Raw genomic sequence first — 12,906 nt, 5'->3', positions numbered from 1 at the left:
AGTCTCAGGACACGCCTAGAAACTCTACAAACATTAAGACTCTTGTCAGCGGCCTCATCCGGACCAAAATTGAAAAATAATCATTCTTCAACACTTAAGATATACATATAATCTTCGAAACAACTGCGAGACGTCGCCAAGTTAAAAATTCGAGATGATACGAACAAATTGTCCGACCGCGACCACAAAAACCTTACACCCCGTTCGTCGATTGGCCCCGACGAACACGGCAGCCGTCTTAAACAAATGCAACTTGATCACTCTTTTTGATCTTCAAACGTCCAACGCAAGGACAAAAGCGCGCTACAACAAAAATCCGGAATTTTGGTTTAACACTTCCAGTTGACTTAAAAATTGTCTCTGGAAAGATGCTCGATTCATACCATACAAGTCGTAAAAGCCGAGAACATTTCGGGGAGTTTAAGTCGGAACGAATCAGGAAGAAATCGCAACAGGAAAATTGATAGCCGGCTAGTCACCGCACAAACCTTATACCGAAAGTAAACCTAGGTCTTGCCCTGAACCCATCAAATTGGTCTCAGACATCTCAAGACATGATATCTAAATGATACGAGATCCTAAATCATGTCTCTCCGTTCCCGAAAATCGTAAGAATAAGTAATTTTTACGAAAAGTCACACGAACCGACAGATTGAACGTCTCAACGAAATTAAATATGAGACGACAACTCATATTTACTTCAAACTTATTCAAAACAATTCGAAATAAAATACCCATCGTATATATAAAAACCTCGTAAAGCGGTAGGGATTCAAAGCCACCAACGGCCAGTCCCGGTAAACGATAAAACGGCAAAAACAGGCCCATACAATCTCTCGAAATGAAGGCCACATTCGGCCACAAACGTAGAACAGATAAACAAACACCTCCCTCTCAATGATCACTCCACCTCTCAAGGTCCAAAGTAAAAGTCCCTGGACAACGAAGCTCCAAACGCATCCGCAGTACGATCTACTTCCTCGCCATCATCGGGAAACCCAGTCGCGACCTCTTCAGTATCACGGGAAACCGGGATGGGATCCCAGAATCCCTGGATCCTCCCGTCGATCGAGGGAATGAGCGCCTCAGCGTGAGCATGTTCGTTCATGCCGCCCTTCATCAAACTCATTTCCTTCTCAAAAACATAGTCGTCGGCTCGCGTTTTCCAAAGACTTTCTACTGAACCACGACACTCACGGAAATCACCCACCGAGGTAAAAGCGTCCTTGAGGTTCCCGTACTTGACCTGGAATTGAGAGGCACAAGTCTTCATCACCTCGACGATCTCCCTCTTGCCCTTCCGTTCCGCCTTGAGGACAGCCCTCGCATGATCACGAGCGAGTTTTGCATCTCGCTCCAACATCTCGCCTTGCACGCGAGCGAGATCCCTTTCTGCTTTCTCCGCTTTAAAGTGATAGACCATGGCTTCCCTATGGCTCGCCTCAATGGCCGAGCCAAGCAAGTTAAGGCCCTGCGAAACTGATTAACACATTATAAGCGGAAAAAGAAACACCTAGGCAATCGCCAAAATTTTCAAAAAAAAAAACTAACCCCGTTGATGATGCGAGACCCTTCCGCGACGACTTTCGGCCTCCCCGATTCATTCGTAGGAGGAGGAGCATCGAAGCCCGAAGGTAGACCAGCAAATAAATCATCGAAGTCCAGAATAGGAACCTCGCTAGTACCAATTCCATCACCGTAAGCAAGGTCTGGATCCCATCCTGGAAGCATAGAATCGCCCATCGAAAACTCTATGTCACCAAGATCAATATCCTTCCCCTTCGAAGAGTTCCACCCCGTCGAAACAGTGGGGGCAGCGTTGGGACTCTGATCATCGGGCTCGGAATTGCTCCCCGTTTCCACGCCCAAAACATGACCGGGACGCACAAACCTCAACGCCTTCCGAACTAGCTTCGGCGTAAAAGAAGTCCAGAAAAACGGACCGTTCCTAAGAAGATCCCTCACTTCGATGATATCCTCGGGGAACAGAGCAAGCGGGTTGATGAAGGGACGATCATTCGGCAACCTCCGGAACAGTGGGATACAACTCTCTTCGACAGACGCAGCGTCTATACGAACGAAGAAGAAAAAATTCTTCCACGAGTTGAAGTTGGAGCTAAACCTTTTAACCACCGACTTAAAGCTCCGAGGGACCAGCATATACTTGTCCGTATCCTTGATGATCTGTAGCCTCAAAAGCGCTTCAAAGTGCTCGCCGGTAAGGGTCAACTCGTAATGGTCCAACACGCGGACGATAATTTCGGGAATCGGGAACCACAAGCGACAGCGCACTACGAACGCTTTGTAACAAGTAAAGTAACCCTCTGGGGGGCTGCTAGCGCGCTCCCCTTGACAAGGAACCCAGAATTCCACCATGTCCCGAATATGGTAGAACGACCGCATGATCTCGAGAAACTCGTCGGTACTCCTGCTTGGAGCCCCTTCCTCAACTGAACGATGGGTCAGAACCGGGAACGACTTCTCTTTGGGAGGATTGATCGAACCGTAACACGCAACCCACCATGCCTCATTCTCGGCTGGGTCTACCGTATGAGGCACGAACTCAATCTTCGGAACAAGGAGCTCTTCATGAACGCTTGCGGACGAAGATCCTTTCTTTGAAGTCCTTTTCTTACTCGACATTTTGTATTTCTCTTTTGGGAAACAAGAAGAAAAGGATAGAGAGAAAGAAAGAATTTTTTTCTTAAGGAAATCTTTATGAGAATAAGCAAGTGAAAAAATTGTGAAGAAGTTACCTCCCTTCTTATAGGCATGATGACTTACTATTTACTTGCAGATTTTCGGAAACAAACTTCGCCCAAATACACATATCTCATCCGAACTCGCCATACCGCGCATTAGAATCTCGCTGGAAACCCACGATTCTAACGGGCAGGGGGGCTAACTGTTGGGGTCGAAAACGGTTACGATAAAGTAAACGTCCAAATCTCTGCAATATACAAGTAGGTCTCTCCGCAACATATCTTTTCGAGATGAAGTTTCATTCGAATTCCATTTAGATCAAACATAAGCCATCGGAAACATACCCTAACCAATTATGGATAAGGTTCGAGTATGACAATCGGAACACGGACAAACCAAGCCCGGTCATTGCGCAACTACCGCACATGCCTGCTATCCGGACACTACATAGCGACCAAACTCAAGCCAAGTTCGGTCGCTATGTAGTGACCGAGCTCGAGCCAAGCTCGGTCGCTACGTAACGACCGAGCATCTGTCTCGCTCGGTCGCTACGTAGCGACCGAGCTCGGGCCAAGCTTGGTCGCTACGGAACGACTGAGCGTCCGTCCCGCTCGGTCGCTACGTAGCGACCGAGCTTGAGCCAAGGCGCGGTCGCTATGTAACGACAGAGCTCGAGCCAAAGCTCGGTCGCTACGTAGCGACCGAGCGTCCGTCCCGCTCGGTCACTACGTAGCGACCAAGATCTTCTGAAACGTCGATTCGACACTAGTCCATGCATTCTCGTCTATCCTTCGGTGCTATCTCCCGAAGACCGTAGCAAACTCAGTTCATGTTTTCCACCATTCTAAGTCATCAATCAAACTTTGCGGTAAAAACCGCAGAAAGTTCGTTATTTATCGAATGAAATCGTAATAAACGTTTCGGGTCGGAAGATGGCCCAACGGGACCTAAAACACGACTCCAGTCCCAACTTACGATTTCTTAACCAAAAGCCCGTAAATCGTAGGACGGTTTACGCTTGGTGCATAAGGAAATATAAATGTCAAGTTTCCGCGGATAAATACAAAATTTTGAAGATAATTACGAAGATCGGAAAAAATAGAATATCTCAATTTTATGCTATGACGGCTTAAGGGCAGAAGAGTAAAAGCGTAAACCGACCTAGGAGCGAGTATATAAGGAGTTCTAGGCGAGAGGCATATGGAGAGAACTTTTCCGAGCAAACTTAGCACTTAGAGCAATTTTAGGCAACTTTCCGTTTTTGATACTCGAGCTGCGACTCAACTAGGTTTTGTAGTCTTAAGGTTTTAGAACTAGGAATCTCGCCGACAGCTCTCGAAGCCCAGGCTCTTACCTTGTTGTAACGCTCAGACGCGATTCGGAATAAGATCTATTTTGCTCTCTTTTCGATTTCTTATACTTTATCGTTGTTATTCTTGTGTTCTGATTGCTTGGCGTGTGGTATTAGCAGATATCCGGGACCTCTGGGAAATTAGGGTTTTCCAAGTTTCCTTATTTAAACGGAAATCGACAGTGTGAATTTCGGTTCCCACAATCCTAAACATTTTCATCCTCGTAATCATAATATTCTCCATTTAAAACTTCTCACCATGAATATAACTCTGCAGAAGTCGTAGCATCGCTTGATCAACGTTGTGATACATCACCTGTTGTAGTGAAACAACACATGATTCATGAGCCTTTGCATGTATCACAAGTACATTGGTCTACTAGTTAACTTTTCATCTCCTACTAGAGGTGTTATCTCACACTGATGAGTTTTAACCTGATAAATAAGATTAGGGCAAGTGATAGGCTGTCGTTCATTTGAGTGCCTTGATGTTGCTACTATCTGATTGTACACGAGACAAACAAAATTAATCGGCTTCTTCTTAACAAGAATATATATAAAAAATGCATAGACTGGTTCATTAGTTACACATTATTTGTTCCTAGAATCGAATTTTCCTGGATACTTTGTAAAGAACATGATATGGCATACTAATATCCTCAAGAATAAAGCCTTCCCATCTATGCTGATGACCACCAGTCATAAACGCAACAACCTAATCCAAAATTTCCAATTCCCACACATGATGATGATCACCATATGGAGTCACAAACATCCTATTGATAAAAGTTGACAAAACTCAACATTGATCCTCTAATCATGGCTCCACCATAAGATCCAAGCAAATTTGCAATACATTTTCTAAATATTCCAGGAGAGAATTGATATCACTCAAATTATCCTAAAGAGTGATATGTACTCTCTCAAATAAAAGGTCAAGTTGTAGTACTTATGGATCAAATTCACAGGGAGCTAAGGCACAAAAAAAAAATCTAGTAGTTATGTGGTTAAGCTATGCAAACATGTTTAAATGTAAATAGCACTGGTCTGAGCAAAGTAATTGTTCGGTTGATTGAATGCAATTTCCAAACAGATATGAAATGCATTAGACTTAGGGTTTCTATTCAGACAAACATGAGTATAGAGATATAGAGACTAAGTGTATGTTGGATATCCTAGAACTCAGACTTAAAGAATAGTCTATCAACTTCCGTATTTTTAGACTATCTATTCCCGGATGTAAAGATCTCAGCTGTCGCTTGTTGGTCTTGAGAAAGTGTCGATCGATACCAATTATGGATTGTCGATCGATACACTTTTCAGCCCGTCGATCGATGCAGCTACTAGTTGTCGATCGATGTACCTTCTAGGAAGATTTACACATGGGTTTGACTTGTTCACTAGGCTAAAGTAAATTAGCTGTTGCTTCTTTCTAGAAATTCTAGCACAATGTAAACTAGATCAGACAAAGGACCATGCTTCCGCTTGCGTCCTAATATCTATAGGCAAAGTCCTAGTTAGCTACTCTAGAACACATGCATTACAGAACAATTTAATTGATGGATATCTTAACACTTAGCAATTCAATATTTTTGGCTGATCCCTCATGAATATTTGAACCCTAAATGTTACAAAGAGAACTACTCAGAAATAACTAAGCTATTCATAACAATAACAAAGTAATAAGAAAACTGCATAAATAGATAAGAATAAAAAAACTTGGAGTTCCAATCACAAATCACTAAAGGAGTTCTTGTATCTTCTCTCCAAACCTAAGACTTAAGTATTTTACTGTATGAAAGTGTAGAGAGCGTGTGTTGCCTAGAACAATGGCAGACTAAATAAATATTAGGTTAAAACTCGCCAGGGGCAATTTGGTAATTCTTGTAGGACTTGAGCTTATAGTCGGCTGGAACCAAATCTGGCCTTTGTGAGCTTTGCTGTCGATCGACAACACATAGTGTGTGTCGATCGATTATCATCTTCAATCATCGACCGCCGGGCTGTTCAATGGTAAGCTATAGGTCTTTATAATTTTATCTCCAAAATGTACTACAATCACCACTTTCCTCCAAATCACTCCAAAACCAGAAAACATACTAAAAAGACTCCAAAACAACTACATTGTATCTAAAACACATGTATACCATGGCTAAAATGGGTATAAACCATGGTATATCACACACCCTCAAACTTACTATGTTGCTTGTCCTCAAGCAAAACAACGAGCAGTCTCTATGGAAGCGGTTTGGAAACAGCAGGGACTCACAAAATTTAAGAAATCACTATCACCACCTCAGCAATATTGCAAACTACATCAAATCAATCTTAATTTTTAGAAGTACTTTATATGTAATATCCTAGTTTAGCAACCGATTCCATTCATCCATCAACATAACTAATCATGTCTGACTAACTTCTTCAGACCTCATTTATTAAATAAAATAAAATAAAAGTGTAGGCTTCTAATCACTGAACACATGGAATCAACTTAAGCAAGTATATGGACCTACATGTAACCCTTGTTTGGTTCCCCTTATCACTTCTCTTTTTTCTGAATCCGATTTTTTATTGGGCAAAGTTGTAGGCGAATAGTGGGGTCATCGATAATGTATCTATCCCTCGCTTCCAAAAAGGTGTGATCATTCTATTAGAGTAGAATAATGGGGTCGCAGAAGACACTCCTACCCCTCTAATCCGCAAGAAATCATCTCAATCTTTTGTAACTATATATCTGGATGCCAAAGAGAGGTGGATGGAAAACCAGGGACACTAAGACTAATACCTTCCAGACTTGCAGGAGGATTCCGATCCAATGTATACCAGTAAAACCTTCCAGACTTGCCCCAATACAAGCAAGTTGATTTCAATTAGGTTGGAGGTCAGCTTGTGAATAGTTGGCAGGATGATCCACTTTAGCATCTATAGTATATTATGCAGTCAATAAATCTAAGAATGATGCTAAAGAGTGGTTAGATAAGTAAGGAAAATTTAAAAAGTTCATTGTCCCCTTTTTGACTCAATAAAAACTTTTTGAAAACATTTATAAAACTCATAGGTAATTTAATATCAGTAAAACTTCCTCTCAGACTTAGTAGGGGTTATTGGTTCTACTATTTTAATGGATTTGAGAATTCTTCTAGGATTTAAGAAATCCGTTGATTCTTAAATCAAACATATAGATTTTGAAATCAAACATACAGAATTCAGAATCAAAATAAATGGATTTTTAAAATCAATCAAATGGATTTGCAATAAATTCAGCTTTATAATAAAATAAAGTATATAAAATGTAAAACATATTCATATATCATACGTTTATAAAATCTCTCCACATATCTGTTGCTATTGTGGCTCTCACTTGATTGGCATGTTCTCTTTGCTGATCCTGAGTTACAAGAATTTCTTCGTCGTTGTTATTAACTTCTTGAACATGTTCTACATCCTCAGAGTCTTTTTCTTCAGGAAAATTATCTGTTCTACAAAACTTCCGAAGAAAATTATGTAACCCAACACACGCAAGTACGATCTCTGTTTGTGTCTTGTAAGGAAAAGGGGGTGCAGATTTAAAAATTAGAAACCGAGATTTGAATATACCAAAAATTCTCTCGATAACATTCCTCAAGGAAGCATGACGATGATTAAACAACTCTTTATCATTCTGAGGAGTAGAATCCTGACCAGAAAACTCTTGTAGATGGTATCGAACACCTCGATATGGAGCTAAGAAGTTCCGACGATTTGCAAAACCGCAGTCAACTAGATAAAATTTTCCTGATATTAAACGATAAAGTAGTTAATTATCTGGAAAAAATATGTATGATTTACAATATATTTATATATATATGTGTACCTTCTGGAACTGGTAGTCGGTTAGTGTTCCTTGTTAAAGCATCATTTAATATCTTTGAATCATGAGCTGAACCTTCCCATCCACTAAGTACGTACATGAATTCAAGATCAAAATTACATGCAGCCAACACATTTTGGGATATATCACCTTTTCTGTTGCGGAAAGGAGCTGCATCTTTTTTTTGCACCATTGCAAATATATGTGTACCATCGATAGCTCCGACACCATCCTAACATAGAGTAAAATTATGATCTATAGAAAATAATAACTCAATCATGGTTAAAATATTAAAAAATGTACCTTGAAGTATGGATAAAATCTTGTACTTTCTTTAATCTTTTGAGGTGTTCCGGGTCCGGCGGTAGCCATAAAACTCGGTGAAATTTGGTTTAAAGCTCGCAAAACTTTGTGAAAATTCTCACTTATAGCAAACTTGGATCTCTTAAAAGTATCTCTTGTATAGCAATACCTCTAATTTTGACCAACTACAAGGAGAAAAGATGCAACCATTTCTTCAAGGCTGATATATCTTGTATCAGTTAAACTTGTCTTCTCTCTGAGAAGATTGCATAACTTCAAAAAAATATTTGGATACATCCGATATAACTCTCTAAAATGAAGAGGATTTTCTTTTAAGACATTATCTATATAATCTTGACCAGCTCTTGTGATTGGGCGTCGTGTGGGACGTTCAATTTGCAACTGACGTTCCCGTTGTCGCTTCTTCAAACACATCATCTGACAAAGAACTAGGAGCACCAATAAAATAATATGGGCATCTAACTCATCATCTTCATGAGACAAATATGATTCTTTTTCTTCTGATTCTTGTTGGCCAAGAAATTCTGAATCCATGTTTGATAATAAATTGACAAAAGAGCTTAGAACCTATCAAACAAGCACGAGACTTTTAGTAATTATTTGATGGTTTTCTCAATAAGCAACCTAGATCATTATTTATATAAATTTTACATTTTCAGTTAGTAAAGTTATTTCAGTTACATAATTCTCACTTATAAATTTAAGTAAAATTTACATTCAATAAAAAGTAAAAAAAAATGTAAATATTGATGTGTTAAATATAAAAAAGTTTACTTTTTAATTGTATGTAAATTTTACATAAATATAAAATGACAATTGTGCAATCCAAGAAACTGAATTTCTTACATATTTACATATACTTTACATTCAATTAAAAAGTAAAAAAAAAATATGTTTGTGCTTAGTGCATCGTGCTTAGTGCATCGTGCTTAGTGCATCGTAATATTAGTTACATGTGCTAAGTGCATCTAATATGTTTGTATGAAAGACACATGTGCTTAGTCATGTTTCAAACTAAAACAAAGGATAGCAACACTAATTTTATTATAAAAAACCATGTAATCAAATGCAAAAACCAGTATATAAAATCCAATATCAGTAAATAATAAAATAAATAAAAACCACACATAATAATAGCTCAAATCAAAATCCTATCACGTTATGCTTAATCCATCCGTAACGTTCATCAACAGACATGCTAATGAATACATCTTTCATTCCTAATTGATTGATCAGCTTAACGGCATCAAAACGTACATGTTCTTCCAAATCAGAAACTTCTTTGACTGCTTCCCATAGATTATTTTTCTTTTTCTCTGCTTCTCTTTGCTCAGCTTCTTGTTTTTGTCTTGTCTCTCTTTCTTCTATCAAATTGAAGAGTTTCTGAGTGATGGTTGTCAAAGTATTCAGCTCGTCAGCTTCTTCTACACTTTCTTTTTGAGTGAACAGATCATCACCTTTGTTAAGAGGACTAGTTTTTTGTCTCTTTCTTAAAGGAAGCTTTTCCAAAGTATCGTCTGAAGGACTGCAAAAAAAAGATGATTGCGATTCATAGTTTTGTTGGACATCAAAAGAAAACTCTTCACCACAATTTGCTTGCTCCTTTTCTGTTTCTGCAACTCTAACTGTTTGTGCATCAGTAGTTTCACCTAAACCAATAGCATTCGTACCCGTCGATATATTCTTGTCAAATATAAGTTTGAGATCATCAAATTCTTCAAATGTTTCATCACGAAACTTTTTGAACTTTGGATGTGCCTAAAAAATATTAAAAAAAAGTTAACATAATGAAAATAATAATAATAATAGTAATACAGCCTTATGTTTATTTACCTTTAGATATTCAGCCCATACTTCTTTTGAAGCTGTAAACCTTTTTGTGGTTGAATCCCATCCAAATCCAGAACTAAAACGAAGAAGTTCAGCCGCGTTCAGATATTTTGTTTTCAAGATCTTCATTCTGTTTGAGTAGTGTTGATAGGTTTTGTTGCATCCATGCATTCGATTGAGAGTAGATAGAATTCGTCTCTCCACCGTAAATTTGCTGAATGTGCCATTACTGTCACGCAAACCCGAAGCAACAGCATCTAAAAGTAAATTGATCAAACTTTTATTTTCTTCAGGACTCCATTGAATATATGAACCTTTTTCTCGTTCTTGCGATGGGTCTTGTGTTTCTTGATGTGATTCTCCCATTGATGCTTCTGGTTTTTGGTTTTATGTGTTTGTGTGTTTATAAAATTATGTGTGTATAATGAAGATTATATAGAAATCATGACACATGTATTATGGAAAACGGAAATCAATATAGAAATAATAGAAAATAAAAATATCAGGAAATATAACTTTTTGTTCAAAAGAAACGACATACTTCTACCAAAAAAACGATGACATATTCTACTGAAAAATAGAATTTGATGTTAATAATAAAATATTGCATGATGAAAGTGCCATGGCTTTTAGGAATTTTTGTTGCATGATGAAACGTGAGATATTGGAATTTAAATGTTAGAGAAAAATTTATAAGACAAATCCATTCAAAATAACAAGCTATAACTCAATATTTGTTTCTTTGTATTTTACTCTCTAAAACACTTATAAATCTATTCAAATCCAAATTCAAATCAAATGCTTAATCAAATCCTTACTATTGAATAACACCTAATTTTGAAATCTATTTTAAAATCATAGAACCAATAACAATGAATTTGAATACAGATTTTAAAATCATAGAACCAATAACACTAGATTTTGCTTGGATTTTCAAATCCATTAAAATTATAGAACCAATAACACCCCCTTAAATTACACTATCTCCAGTGTATATCTAGTTGGAGTTTGACGATAACATAAATCATAAGGACAATATGTAACAAGGAAAACAATATACATGATCGCTGATCTCGATGCGATCAACACACTGAAGTGTCTACCGATCTTGTCTGGTCTCATGATGTTTGAATGATGTCGATTTGGTCTCATCGGTCCACGACTTGAGAATCGTCTCTTTCGGTCATTTTTTGGTTTTTTCTCTCTTCTTTTTTTTTAGACCTGCAATAAATTAAATGCAAAAATAAGTAACTTTAAATACTAAAACTGAAAGAAATTACCTAATAGTAGGTTGCCTTTGGACGCTATGTTTGGCTAGTAAGGAGGTGGATGACTACTTGTTGGGAAACAAGTGTCTACATCTTCCTTTCTCATCTGGAACCATGTACCAATGAAGTTTCTTATGGTCTCATCTGCTCTGGTTCACTGATTTTTCAATATCTTCTTATCAACCTCATTGACATGCATCCTATTTTGAAGATTACCAATGCTGCGCTGGTGCATTCCAAGTCTGGCATGTGTTGATTCTGAGATGTCCTTCAACTCCTGATAGATATCTTCTTTCAACAAGTCTCGAGAAAAAGTGATCTCATCAAGCTTATCCTGTAAGAACTTCTTGGTTACCAGCTTGCCTCGTAATGATGAATGGTCGCTGTCGATCGATGGGCGAGTACGTCTGTCGATCGATGATGACTGTTCTACTTAAAAATCTAGTTGTTTCTGTATCGTGTACATCTCCTCCTGCAGTGCGTTCATATGTGTAGTCAATGAATCTATGTCATCACGGAGTGGGTAGTAGACACCATCAAGCCTATAGGTGAATGCTTCTAGCCTATCTTTGAATGATGAAAGTTGAGTGTTGATCGATGTTCGGATGCGGGCGTCGATCTATGGTTGAATGTGAGTGGTGATCGATTTTGATGCCATGTGACGACTGCATGTTGTTCCTGAATCATGGTTATGTCTTGCTTTATCTCATTCGTGCATGTGGTTAACCAGCTTATACTGTTGTCGATTGGGTAGTAGATTTCATCGAACTGCTTGGAATGATAATCATACGTCGTCCTCATAGATCTCTAGATCTCTGCTACCAACTCACCAATTCTTTGCTTTTCTGTAAGTGTCTTGTTCTGGCACGGTTGATATTACACCATACTTGTTTCTCATCTCCCAACGAGGTTTCCTTTTCCTGTTCTGATGAAGTACTCTTCGTCTGAATTCGGACTGACCGTCGATTGATGGTGCATCTGCTTCATCGATCGATGGTGGATCCTCTGCTCTGTTCTGCATGTCCAAGAAGTTTTTGGACCCATTCATGGCAATGATATCAGAAATTTCCTCTCTGGATATGTTCAGAATGCGTCAATCCATGGATCGTGTTTGGTCTTCTGCATCGCTGAAAATACTGTATTCATCCAGAATTAGATAACCATTATCTTTATTATCTTTTACTTGTACCACAAAATCTGGTGTGTGATGAATGTCGATCGATGGCTTGGTGTTGCTGTCCATCGATGTTGCCTTCTTATCTGCATGCGATGTATAGAGAACTCCTTCTTCGTCCATGGCAAGACCACGTTACTCAATATTCTTCTCTCTCTGGTCGTCCTCGTCATACTCATCAGATTGCATCTCATGTAATGCAGTGCCTACTGCAAAGCTCTCATGATGGCTATCGTCTGCCCAACTGCCAATAGAATAATCACCTTGTCTGTTGATCGTGTCACCGTGATGGTAATCAATCGATGTATGTAGCTGGGTGTTCATTGCAAATCTCGGATAGCAGTGTACTGGTAAAGTTAAAGACTCATTCGCATGACTGCTGTCGATCGATTCCCTGGTGCGGTTA

At 38.7% G+C, this 12,906-nt stretch overlaps 2 protein-coding genes across 2 annotated transcripts; both read right to left on the bottom strand.

Moving 5' to 3' along the window:
* Positions 1-7,364: 7,364 nt before the first annotated feature.
* On the bottom strand, positions 7,365-8,276 carry LOC106398536. The gene is made up of 3 exons (XM_013839075.1): positions 8,208-8,276; positions 7,908-8,136; positions 7,365-7,513 (listed from the first exon to the last, which is right to left on the bottom strand). Exons 1-3 carry the CDS (start codon positions 8,274-8,276, stop codon positions 7,365-7,367), a joined length of 447 nt encoding a protein of 148 aa, XP_013694529.1.
* A 1,095-nt stretch (positions 8,277-9,371) lies between these two features.
* LOC106398535 (uncharacterized protein At2g29880-like) lies at positions 9,372-12,374 on the bottom strand. The gene is made up of 3 exons (XM_013839074.2): positions 12,157-12,374; positions 10,062-10,134; positions 9,372-9,986 (listed from the first exon to the last, which is right to left on the bottom strand). The coding sequence occupies exons 1-3, from the start codon at positions 12,372-12,374 to the stop codon at positions 9,372-9,374; spliced, it is 906 nt and encodes a 301-aa protein (XP_013694528.2).
* Between the last annotated feature and the right edge of the window lie 532 nt (positions 12,375-12,906).

This window comes from Brassica napus, chromosome A6 (genome assembly GCF_020379485.1).
Source record: "Brassica napus cultivar Da-Ae chromosome A6, Da-Ae, whole genome shotgun sequence".
Classification (NCBI taxonomy): Eukaryota; Viridiplantae; Streptophyta; class Magnoliopsida; order Brassicales; family Brassicaceae; genus Brassica; species Brassica napus.
The sequence above is the reverse complement of the archived record's forward strand: the minus strand, read 5'-3'. Positions and strand labels throughout refer to the sequence as shown.